Below are 13,603 nucleotides of genomic sequence, written 5' to 3' on the forward strand. Positions count from 1 at the left end.
TAGGTATGTTTAATCCAAAACCCAGAGATATTGTATTGGTCAATCTGGCTATTTTGGTGGTGGCTATAATTTTCTGAAAAGGGATCTTCCAGAAGAATAGGTTTCTGATATTCTGAATAAAATAGGATGTGCTCCAAACAGAAAACCAGGAAACACTTCCTGGAAGATACACTACTGAAGAATAAAAATGGATGGATAAGCTTCTTTGGAGAGAAAAAAATAATAAGATGTTCTGGGGATGAGAACACAGAATTTTGCATCCAACCACAAATTAATACTTACTATAATAATCTGTCTGATCTAAAATATACTCAAAAGTATAGGCCGTGGCTACAATTCATAAGTTACACACACACACACACACACACACACACACACACACACACACACACAGAGGCATTTTAGATCAATACTCTAAAAGCCACTATTAGCTGACTGCAAAAAAAGAAGCAAATACTGAGAAAGCAATAACTAGGATTTTTTAAAAAAAAGACAGCTGAAAAAACAAGTTCTGTAGGATGGAATCAAACTAAAGCCATTATTAAAATCAAGGAAGAACTTGTTTCAACATTTATAAATTCAATTCACACAGGATTTCAATCTTCAACATTTTGGAGAAAATATATTCAAAATTTCAAGAATTATAGAAAAATATGTTAATAACACTTTTTGAAATGTTTACTTTTTCTAAAGATATGCAAATAAGGACATAAACTCATGTTTTCTTTGCTCATACTGGTATATCAATCCATTTTATAACGAATACTCATCATAGCAAATGTTTGTTTTTGTCCTGTTTTAAGTCTACATATGTACCTTATGCACCTAATGGGTTCTATAAGCCAGATAAGTCAAGCAACTGGATTGAAACGGTCCCACGGGGATACCTGAGTACTTTGGATTAAGTGGGCTGTGGATCAGGTTGTGCATTCATGAGTAAAGAGTTCATGGCTCTTACGCCACAAACAGAACACAACGCTACCTTTGAGGATTTTAATAAATGTAGGGAACACAGCCAGCCAAAGGGTTGCTGTCCAAATAGACTGACACACAGGCCAATGTAGCCTCTAATGACAGAGTAAGATAATGACAGGCCCCACTCAAAATCAGCAGGAAGAGGAAGATCAATCTTGGCAGAGTGAAGGAAAAATGCCGGCTTTCTTCATGTTAGCTCATCTCATACATATTTGCCTTCAACTGCTGCCCCAGTACTGGGGCGCTCTGCATTAACTACACGGTGGATCAATAACAATTACATCTTCTCAAAAACATGACACATAGCAGGATTGGGCTGACATTTCACTTAGGCCAACACTGATCTCAGTGAATCTGATTCCAGCCCTAAATTCAAGTCAAGCCTAGATCCAGCCAGAATAAGCATGGGGAGAGGAAAACAATAACAATACAAGAGGAAACTAAACTGCTCTTGCTTTAGCTTTGGAATAAAACTAACTGCTTTTGTCTTAGCTTTGGAGTAAAACCCTTGCACATCTGTAATTTAGTGTTCTTCCTACTGTGATTATGAATTTTGAAAACTGATCGAAAGCAATAATAATAATAAATCAATTACTTACTGTGACATCAATGTTAACAATATCACCATCCTGGAGAGGGCGGCTTAAGCATAATCAGAAAGGAAAGGGGAAAAAAGATACATTTAATGGTGACAGGCAAATCTTAGTTAAGACAGAGTAACAAAACAAATACACTTTATCCCATATGCCACAAAGCCACATGAAAAGCATCATTATAATTGTCAAGCAGAATGGAAGCAGGCAAAGGTGATAACTACTTTTAGTTACCAGTTCAAGTTAACCCCAAACAATAATTTAAATAAAAGAAAGAATCCATAATATAAAGCAAAGGAACAAAAATCACCATTATGATTATCTTATCATCATGGAAAGACTGACATTTGGCACCTCTTATTTTCTGAACAGATAATATTCATTAATAATTAGCAACATATTCATGTATAATTAACACACACACTCCACCTTTAGATTTCCAGAAAATTAGTATAATTTTTCTATTGAGTGACTTTTCTGTTTTTGATGATATATCCCAGACTGAGGTACTGTACCATGCTGGGAAAAGAGATGGCGAAGTAATAATCTTTGCTTTTATTATTATTATCCCCCTTTGATAAGTGCCAACATCATTTTCTTACTGCACAGCAACCAGTGGTACTTGGTTTGATAAAATATAGTAACCGAGCCTGGCTGCTGCATTCATCTTGATTCATCTGGGTTAAAGGAGAATTTCCATGCAAACCACATGGAAAATGTAAAGATCTGTAATGTGGCATATTAAGGAGGCTGAATGGACAATATGCTATGAAAGTGTAACACGAAAAAAAACATGGATATCCACATAATCTTAATTTGAATAACAAAAACATGAGTACCTGTCAGGAATTCCATGGCTTACCACGTTGTTTACTGAAGTACACACAGATTTTGGAAAACCTTTAAATCCTAGAGGTGACGGGTAACCATTGTGCTTGATTATTTCATGGTGAACCAAATAATCTATTTCTTCTGTAGTCATGCCAACCTGAAAGATCACATTTTCAAATTTGTGCTGAATTAAGTGCCTAGTGCAGTCTGCATATTAAACAAACATGGCTAAAGCCTTTAAAAAAACAACATCCACACACTCTATTTCTATGGAGTCACTTAGTATCAATGCATTCTTCCAGGAAGCATTTGAAATTCTCCAGGACCCCCAACCATCCCCTTCCAAAATACTACTAACAGGCAAGGCCGCCTCTCCAGGTTTCCTTTGATTTGCTTTATATGTGCAGCAGAAGGTCAGGAAAGTACAATGAAATATATTCTACCACTTTTTATGGCAATGACGGGTTGCATACGTGAATGCTTCTCTAAATAAAGATCTTGTCTCAGGTAAACAACTACCTATTTTGAAATTTCCCCTCTCAACATAAAGTATTAGCTTTTTAGCTGCAGGAAAGATTTGAGATGTCAAACACTATCCCATTCCTTCAAGATCTTTTGAGGGAACACTGCCAGTGAATCCTGCTCCAGCTGTAACTTTGACCTGAAGTGGAAGAAACGGATAGTGCAAATGGCATATTGTGTCAAGCTACATCCGGACTACTTGGAAGCTCCCATATGGAACAAGAAGGGCACCTCTTTGCTATACAATAGTCAGAGTCCTAGGAAATACCCCTTTTTGTCCTTGTTCACATGGTTTAAATGCATTCTATCCATATAATCCTCTTTAGCATTCCCAGTCCACTGTCAGGCATAAGAGAAAGGCAATTACTTGGTATCAGGCCTTGCCTTTTTGCTCATCTGACGTTCTAAAATTCTTGTGTATGATTGTTGAAAGTGCTATATACATACAGAAAAACAATATGGTTCTCCTGTATTTTATTTTAACCACATCTGCATTTTCTCATGCAATCCTCTTTTTCTTAGCAGCTTAGGCAAAATAATTTTATTTTTCCTACAACCAACATGATTTTTCCCTGTGCATTGCTGGCTATATTATTCCCTGCCTTTAGAATTGCCATCCCATTTTAAGATTTCAACCTGTCCCTGGAAGCAGTGTCTCTATCAATGTAAGCAGCAGATATTCCAATATTAGCATTTCCAATCCAGCACCCCAATTTTAGATACCTATCATTTCCAGAAACATTCATTTTTGTAGCTCAAATTTTTTTAGATTTTGAGTTATACTGGAATTGATTATTTCTTGTAAGAATTTGCAACAAGGGTACATATCATGTTTGAATATAAGTAAAATATGGGAAAATGTACTTTAAATATTATCATTGCAACTCCTTTTCCTGGAACAGTGCCAAGATAGGAAATAGGTAGGGCTGAACTCTGAAATTTAGTAGAAAAACCTCTCTCGTTGTCAAGAAGTGCTTTGAGTGTTCCTGCGAAAATTGGCTGTGATTTGAATGAGCTATAAGCCCATGAATATGATACTTTAACAAAAGAATTATGATGGGTACAAAATATCAGTAGCTTTCTTACTTTACAAAGATGTGCAGTTACCTGCAACATAGCAAAAGAGTTAGGAATTAGAAACATACAACTATTGCGGAATCCCATTTTTCATTAAAACAGATATTGTGACTGAAGACAGGGGGAAACAAAGAGATAAGTTGTTATCTCATAATACTTGGATAACAAAGTTTGGGCAAAAGATATGATGGATTTCAGCAATTTGAATCTATTACTTTTCTTTCACAGTAAGATCCCATCAATTCCAGAGATAGGCCGTGACCTCAGTGCCTTCCAGCTAAGATGCAACCGCTATATAAACAAGGCAACAAAATTGCTATCTATTGGTATATATGGATGCTAATTAATTCTCCAATTACATATGTGTAATTGTACATGTTTAATTTATATTTTATGAGTGTGTTGGACTATATGTATGATCTTTGGAGTTTTTTTTTTAAAGCTATAGTTGAAATAAAACCACTGAGTAAACAATAGTAAAATTGTAATAAGGAAAAGAAAATGATAATAATCATTTTAGTATACAATATAATATAAAAATTTATCAATTCGCATATAATAATGAAATGAAAATGTATATTAATATTCAATTATATTTCTGTGAAAATAGGTTAATTGAGAGATAGGGAAATATTATTAGGCATTAATTTCTTGAATAATCAGTACAGTATTCAATATACAGATTCTATTTGCTGAAAAATCTTGGATTTTACTAGTGCAAATCTGCCTGATTTTCTGTAATTGTATTGCTTGCCCCAATTTACTAATCCATACATATAATTAGTAGCATTTTGTTTGTGATTAATTTTGCTGCCATCAAAATTTGTTTTCATTGATTGATGTGTTTTATGTGCATCACACTAAAAAAAATAACATGGATTTTAGATAAAAAGCCTGTCTAACCAATCTTTAGTGATATATGCAAATATGACTACATAAGTAACATTTTACACACTACATTATGTATGGATTTATTAATTCTTTTTAAAAGTAACCCAAGTACAGTTTGACATTACACTTGTAAATATCAATTTCCAAAATAATATTGTAATTGCTTTCATCCAAAACAGACAGCATGTTTGATAAGACATGTAATCATTTTTACTTCTAAAGTTCATTTTTAAAAAATGTATTTAATACTAATCTTAAAGTCACTATTTGAGAGTCATTATAACATTATATATGGTACTTAAAATCTGCCATCTGAATAAACTGGAACCACTGCAGTTTGTCCATTATATAAAATCACTTTTTCTAATACTCTTGTTTAAAGAGGTAACTGGCAATATATCTCTGCCTATCAAAACCTGAGCACACTATTAATCAAAATGTATTCACAAAAGCCTATGAAAAGTATGTTTTCATAATCCACTACTTTTAATTTTAATATTATGATGTTTTTTCCTGATAGGCCAAGACAATTTTGATGGTTGCTGTTTACATCTATGCATTCCAATATTTATTAAACTTGAGGACATGCAATTTAGTATCTTAAGATGATTTTGCCACTTCCCCAGGCCATGCCTTAGAAGAGTTTCTCCAAAAGTTGTCACCAATTTAACATGAGACCAGTTGCTTCAAAAGTAATTTATTTAAGTTTCTTTTTATCAAATGTACTGTCTGAGGAGTCCTTGGTGCTCTCTGAGATTGGTGGTTTTCTTGCAGATGTTTCATTACCTAAACTAGGTAACATTATCGGTACTTGTCTAGCACTGATTATTACGGATGATGTTACCTAGTTTGGGTAATGAAATATCAGCAAGAAAACCACCAAGCTCAGAGAGCACCAAGGACCCCTCATTTCAACTCTGAGCTACACATATTCTCCTTTATCGGTAATGTACTGTCTTTTCTGGCTTTTTATTAGAATGTGATTCTTGGAAATGAAATTCTTGGCTGAAAAGAACTGCATGTTCTTGGTTTTAAGTGATCTCCCTTATTACTACCATTCTCTCATTACCGAATCAAATTGTATAATATTTGCATCTAACATGAGTCCTTTAGGTTTTAGTCTTTCCTGTATTGCAAGTTCTACTTCAATTTATTATCTGATAATACAAAGTCAGTTAATTAATTTTGACACAGTGCCAGGTCTTTAAAGATATCTCACCTGGGACATTTTTATGGTTATATCATTTTTAATCAAACAACTCTATGAAGTCAAGCATTGTTCAAGTTGTGTGTGTGTGTGTGTGTGTATTTTCCCCTATAATTGTGTTTAATTTAGAGTTTGTAGTTCTGAACATTTCAGGCTTGGTTGACCATTTCAAGTTATTCAATTTGTTTATTTTTTCATTGTCACAGTCTTAAATATTTATTTCTATTAATTTCATCTTGACTCTGTTTAATTTGTAACCTGCAATTTTACATGATGTCATAAAATACTAGGTCTTTATTTAGCCACCTGCATATAATAGATGTCATTTAATATAGCTTAATAATATGATCCTCTCTAATAATTTTACAAATGGCTCTCGGCTTAGAACAAATATTGCCACCAAAACTCTTTGAGTAAAACTAGGAACTAAGTTTTTGAGTAAGCTTAGCAATCATGCATTAAAAGGATCTGCCCTTTTATGGACTGCCAATTGGCTAAAAGCAGAAAACAAAAAATAGTAGATGGCCACTTTTCTCACAGGAAGAAATAAAAAACAGAATGCCTCAAGGAGCTGAATTGGGAACCATGCTTCTTAATTAGTTCAGAAATGATCTTGACCGGGAAGGAAGTCATGAGGAAGACCAATTTGCAATTATAACAAACCATTCAGGGTGGTAAAAACCAAAAGCAAGCACAAAGAGCTCCAGAAAAATCTATTCAAACTGGTGAATCGACATTGAGAGGTAAACATGGTTACATTTAAATATGTATGTAAAATAATACACGCAGAGGCAAACTGTCCTAACTTTACATATAAACTGATGGTAGTCTGAGTTGTGTGTAACTAACCAAGAACAAAATATTAGGGTCATAGTGGATAGGGTAATGAAAATGTGAACTCAAACTGCAGCAGCTATGAAAAAAGACAGATTCCACACTAGAGAACATTAGGAAAAGGCCTGGAAATAACATTAGCAATATTGTAACGATCTTGCACAATTAAAGAACAGTTTAGTATAATAAATTTGTGGGATAAACATATTTATCATCCAGGTCTATCAAAAGCCTTCTTAGGAAGGAAGATTTAGTAAGAAAAGCCATGGGTTTTTTTTCAGCATAGATGATCTGCATAATTAAAAGAAATTCTAAAAGTTGGACTACTCTGAAAAATCCACTGATAGATGCAAAGTAGATATAAAATGGTATTACTCTCTTCTTGGAGGGAATCTCTTTTTCCACTTGCTTCTCACTTTGAGGAATGGGATGGAAAAGTATAGATCAAGTTGGATCAAGTATGGATCCAACTTCCTGTTTCCATTTCAAGAGCTGAGATTATCTGATTTTGGCAGAATCCAGCAGTAGAAGCATATCCAAGGCCTGGTTTTTCCTTTTGAGTTTGAAGTCTCCAACCATGGAATGGGAAGTATAAGGAATCTTCCTCTGCCATTTTAAAAAAGAAAGAACTGATATATAATATAATAGTAATAGCACTTAGACTTATATACCACTTCATAGTGCTTTATAGCTCTCTCTAAGCGGTTTACAGAGTCAGCATATTGCCCCCAACAATCTGGGTCTTCATTTTACCGACCTTGGAAAAATGGAAGGCTGAGTTAACCTTTAGCTGTTCAGAATTGAACTCCTGGAGTGAGCAGTGAGTTAGCCTGCAATACTGCATTCTAACTACTGTGCCACCACTGCTCTAATTAATCTACTTTAAATGACATTATTAGCTGGACATAGCAGAATTAACTTCTCTAGAAGTAATAGTTTATTCTATTAAGTCTTTGAATTAATAGAGGCATGTAACAATTGTATTTTTAAAACTTTGTGGTAAATTAGAGTCCTTTTCTGGTGTATACCTAGTTCTATTTTTTGCTCATTCTGCACATAATTCAATTGTGATCAGAGAGTAATTCAACTATAATTACCAAATTTAGTTGGAAAACCATAAAGACCAATAGTTTTATTTAACACTGAGCTCTTTACTGTTTAATCTTTTCTTTTTGAGGATTTTTTAAAAATTTTCTTAATTTTGATATTTTTTAAGAAAAGAATTATTTTACTTCACACATTACATGATGCATCATTCCTCAAAGAGGTTATGAATGTATTAATTCATATAATTTATTATCATTAGACTGCATTAAAATAATATTGATGAAATGAGCCTCTTCTTTTGCTGATTTGTTACATAAACAATTTATATTGAACAATTCATTCCACATTTTTTCCTCCAGATACATCTGGTAATCCTCAAGAATTCTGCTTTTGTGAAGTTCACAGTTTTCTACTTCTTTTGTTTTCAAAGATTCAAATATACGTTCTATCTCAAAACTCTTTCATTATAGCTATTTTATTACAACTATCTTTCATATTGTATTTCTTTTAGTCAAAAGTAATGACATAAGCCTTATATATACTCAGGATTGCATGTTGATCAACTTATATGGTATCACATATTGATAAACAAATTCTTTCAATATTTCACCTTTTGTATACAGGCTGAATCTTGGATTTTGATTCACAAAATTAAGGAGGTTTAGTATGATAATATATGAGATTTTTTTTCAACTTTTCTACTGCTAGAATAAATCTCATATATTGTCATCAAGTCATATTAGACTGTAGGAGCTACCAGAAGCAAATGTATTCTGTGTAAGTATGATGTACAATCTGAGAGAAATAGAAACACAGTAATTCAATGAAGTGAACTTTTTCCAACATTTTTTTAGCAACATTTTTCCAACGTTCTTTAGCAGCATAACATATTCTGTTAAAAGTCACTCACCATCATGATTTCTCCTTTATCAGATTCAACAATTACATTAAAGAACACACAGTTGGGTTTCTTGATAGATAAATACATATCAAAGAAATCATCCTATCTTCTAAAATACCGATGATCAATATATATCTTCCATTAACATGCTCCTTAACATTCAGGGTTTAGAATGGAATCCAATGGCATATTTGCTTGTCATTGTGGAAACTGTTTTTGCAGATAAAATAAGAGGGATGTGATCCCTCCTTTAAGTTATACCCCAGGTACCTTTAAAATTAGATTCATATTTTTCAGTCTGCCTTATTATTATTATTTCCTCCATTTTAACTCCAGTCATTGTCAAATTCTGTATCCCACCTTTTCCTTTCTTTCTTTCCCATCTCATATACATTTTTCCCTTTCTCTCTTTTTCTTCTGCCAATTTCAAAAGGTCTTGATCTATGTAGGAAACAGACACAGACGCACAAACTCACTTTCTGTTATAAACAAAGATATCTCTTGGATATTTTACAAAGAAAAATCACATTCAGTTTTAAATAAGTTCAAGTTTAAATAATTCAAGTGGGTTTAAAAAAAAAATGGCTAAGGCAGTAGAATGAAATATTTCTCAATGGATTTTGTATGGAAATTGCAATAAAAAAGAAAAGTATTCATTTAGTACCTTTGGGGATAAGATATGTACAGTATAGATTAAATCTTTGGACATTACCAGTTTTGTTGCAAATGGAATTCTTTGTTTTATTAAAAGCAGACTATGAACAGAAATATTAAACATTCTCCTAAATCTTGCATATTATATATCTATTTGCCTTGGAACCAGTGTAATATATAGAATTCTAAGTTCAGTTTAATATTGCATTATTTGTTCAATGCAATATTAGCGAATGTGTATATTTCATTTAAAGAAGTTAAAGTAACATTAGTTGACTTTCACCGACTGCTTTTGTTGTGATTTTTTTTTCATACAGAATCCCCTGGCTTTTGCATCAAAACTTTGGCTGCACTAATTATCATATTAAATAATATTAGATTCAACAGCAGCTTGACATATATATGACATCAGCAAGATCTAATATGAATATTTCAGGTTTGGATTCTGAAAAAGAGAGTTCAGTTCCAGTGTCTAGTAGCGACTTAAAAATGATCTTAAAAGGAATGAGTTTTCAACTTTCAATGTACAATATCCTGTATTTTAAAAATCAGTGATCCCTACACAAACTTTGAAGAAACTGCTTAGGTTATAAAGTTATCAGTTGGTTTTAAAGTCATCATTAAAAAAGAAAGTTCTTCCTAACTAGCAGAATGCTTTTACTGATAGGTCAAGTAACAGTTCAACTGGGTCAGCTTTTCAGAGAAAATGAAGTATGAGGAAAGGGTTAAATTGTTCTCTTTTTAGTGTTCCTTTTTTCCTCTTTATCCCGTTTTGTATTATTTCATGCAGTTCTTGCTGGATACCATTCTCTCTAATAGAAAACTCACTGCCAAGGAAAATGGAGGCAAAATTAGTTTGCAGAGAAACCAGAGGAGGATCTCGGCATGCTTGAGGAAACCCTGAAGTCTGCAGAAGTACACAGCTTATTTTTCAAGAACCATCAAAGTCCCCCCTTCAGTGTACAACCTACCAAGAAGTGGAGGTATGAAATGATGGAAAAGAAAAATGGGAAACAAGGGATACAAATCAGCCTGTTTGAATACCTTATCGCTTATTCATTATCTTGTAAACAGGTATGAAAGGTAAAATATAATACTGAACAGGAATCAGCAGAATGAAACATCCATTTATGTTATTGTTGTTCCTATTCCTTTTCATCTGTTCTTTATTCTATCGTATTATATAAACACACACTTCCTTTCTCTTCTTTGGGTTGTCTGAACTGTCATTTAACAAAACCTTTCCTTTCTGCAGTCTTCTAAGTTGACCTTATGTTAAGACTCTACTCATTCAAAATTGTTTATCCCTTTTCTGTAATAAGGTCTTATTTTTTCGCTGTTCTTCTTTCCACTTCTTAAATGTTTTTAACATCATATGGGCTGTTGTTTGATTTCGTTCCATTTAAATAAAAAATAAAGACATCTCTCAGTCAAGCCTGCCTATTAATGGATTCATCTATGCCAGGGATGTCAAACTCGATTTCACTGAGGAGAGCATCAGGGTTGTGTTTGACCTCAGGGGAGGGGGAGAGCCAGTTTGACACTGTTGGGGGAATGCCTGTGGTGGGTGGCCTGAACGCTCTGCCAGCGAAAATGGGCTCCCGAGCTCTGTTTTTGGCTGGGATGGTCTCCTGCTACTCTCTGCCAGCGAAAATGGAGCTCGGGGGTGGGGGCGCACATGGCCCTTGCAAGCTGTGTTTTCAGCCTGTGTTTTCCTGCAGTCCTCTGCCAGCAAAAATGGAGTGCCCCCGAGCTCTGTTTTAATTGGCAGAGGCACTGTGGGCCGGATCTTTGCTCTTTCCAAGGTGACCCCATGGGCCAGATCTAAGCACCCCGTGGGCTGGATCTGGCCCCCGGGTCTTCAGTTTGACACCCCTGATCTATGCAATTTTCTGGGCAACAATATATATAAGGGGGCTTGCACTTGCCTTCTTCTGAGATATTCTTTTTAAAAAATTTCTCCTCGAGCTTAGTCTGGAATTCCGTGATGGTCTTCCATCCAAGCACTAACCTTGTGTAGTTTCCAAGGGCAGGAAAAATTGAAAAGGTGTAGGATTGTGTCTATGGCACACATCTGTTGATGGAATGACATCCACCACATCAATACTTCTATGCAAAGTTTTCTATGTCTTGTGGTTGCAATTTTTCTCTTTCTTTTTTATTTCTCTTGTTTGAATTCTTTGATTTTTATCTATGTTTATTGGTTTTAAAACACACATTTTAAAATATCAGTTTACAATCATCCATTACCCACTTCAGATATTTCTGTCCCTTGGTTGAATTCAAATTCTTGACTCTTCTTATTTTTCTATATTGCTTCCATTTTGCCCCCTCCTCTTTTGATTTCAACAATCTTTTAATTTCTTTTGTAAGTTTGGCCTTGTCTATTGTTTTTTTTTTCTGAAGATGTTTGTCACAGCATCTGAACACCACTGATCTGTTTATTTTATTTTTTTGCTTTTTCCATATAGCCTTACCATTCTTTCATTCTTAAGATGATTAATTCTTCACCTATTCAAGTCAATAACCTCTATGTAACATTCAATTCTCATCTTAATTTTTCTATCTAGCCAGTCTCTCATTTAAACTTTTTGTTTTCATCTTTGGAACATTGGAAAAATTGGTCTTACCTTGTGACAAAGCTAAAACTTTATAAAGCCTCATCTCCATTACTGCAATATTCTTCTAGGGCTTCATCATTCATATCTTGTACTTTTCGTTTTGGTCCTTAATCTAGCTGCTTGACATATTCAAGTGCTTGTGATTTCAGCCATCTGATTCTCGCTTTTTGTTCTCTATTCTAGCTCTTATTTTCCTTTCATCTTCACTAGAAACTTCTTTAGGTTACATTTACATCTCGACAGGCTCATGCTGCTCATTCTAATTCATCTTCTTTCTACACTGCCCTCCATTTCTGTTTTCCATCTCTGCCCCCTTCTCTGGCTAGATGGTCTCAGTTAATTTGTTGATAATACTTTATGCCTAAAGGATAGGTCAGCAAAGAATAGAATAGAATAACTTTATTGTCACTTTGAATGTACACTAATCAGCATACATTAAAATGAAATTTTGTTGCATACAGCTCTCAAAGGGTCACCACCTTCAAAATGCACTACATAACCATGGCAGAATAAATTAATACAAAATTATGCATATACACACATACAACATAGTCTAGTTCGAATATATACATATACATGGTGAGAAAAAAGAATCTTGCGAGATTACCAGATGGATGGCATAAAGAACAAAGCTGTTACAGAATCTGGTAGTCCTGTTAAAAATACTTCGAAACCTTCTTCCAGAGGGGAGCAACAGAAACAGATCGTAAAGTGGGTGTGTGGGGTCTCTAACAATACTTCGAGCTCTAAGCACATAGCACTTATAAGCAGTATCCTAAATAACAGGAAGCGAGCTTCTTATAATTTTCTTGGCTGTCCTTTACCACTCTCTGTATGGATTTTTTTCTGAGGCACTTTAGCCACCAACCAAACAGTGATGTAGTTTGTTAAAATGTTCTCAATCATGCCTCTGTAAAAAGCGGCCAGGACAGAAGAAGAAAGATCTGATCTCCTCATCCGATGAAGGAAACGTAGACGCTGAGGAGAGCACAGCTCAAACACAATCATGTTTGCCACTTGAATGGAACTTTGCAAATTTTTGATTAAGACAAGCAGAACCTCTTCCCACAACAGAAGTTTTTTTCTGTCCATTTCATGCAAAGATGAGCTGCAAAATTTGGGGGCTAGGTGGCCTTTTGGTCCCTGAGTACACATATTTATATATCCCCTGGTTGTGCATTTGTCAGTTTATAATTTTGAAAAAGTGTCTTCAATTTAGGAATAATGAGAAATTATTCTGGCCAATAGTGCTTAAGGGAAGCATGTAGGGCTTCTTTCTCTGCCCTCAAATCTTCTTTAAAAGAGCTAAAATACATGATTTTAAATTATTACCCAAATATTACCGTCAACATATGTGAAAAAGTAGTTAAGCATTGGACAGGTTCAGCTCTTCACTAGCATATGGGGCTCGTTGGATGGATTTGAGTTAGTCCCTCTCCTTCAGTCAAAC

At 34.3% G+C, this 13,603-nt stretch overlaps 1 protein-coding gene across 3 annotated transcripts in view; it reads right to left on the reverse strand.

The window, feature by feature from the left end:
• The window catches only part of METAP1D (methionyl aminopeptidase type 1D, mitochondrial), an 87,301-nt gene that overhangs the window by 25,153 nt on the left and 48,545 nt on the right, over positions 1-13,603 (reverse strand). For all 3 annotated transcript variants that reach the window (XM_026677708.2, XM_087949716.1, XM_026677707.2), the window contains 2 exons: positions 2,408-2,556; positions 1,575-1,617 (listed from right to left, as the gene is read on the reverse strand). In XM_026677708.2, coding sequence (XP_026533493.1) covers positions 1,575-1,617; positions 2,408-2,556 — 192 coding nt within the window. The remainder of the gene's footprint in view (positions 1-1,574; positions 1,618-2,407; positions 2,557-13,603) is intronic.

The sequence above is a fragment of the Notechis scutatus genome, chromosome 1 (assembly GCF_049901735.1).
Source record: "Notechis scutatus isolate UNSWTSFEM ecotype Mainland chromosome 1, rNotScu1.2, whole genome shotgun sequence".
NCBI lineage: Eukaryota > Metazoa > Chordata > Lepidosauria > Squamata > Elapidae > Notechis > Notechis scutatus.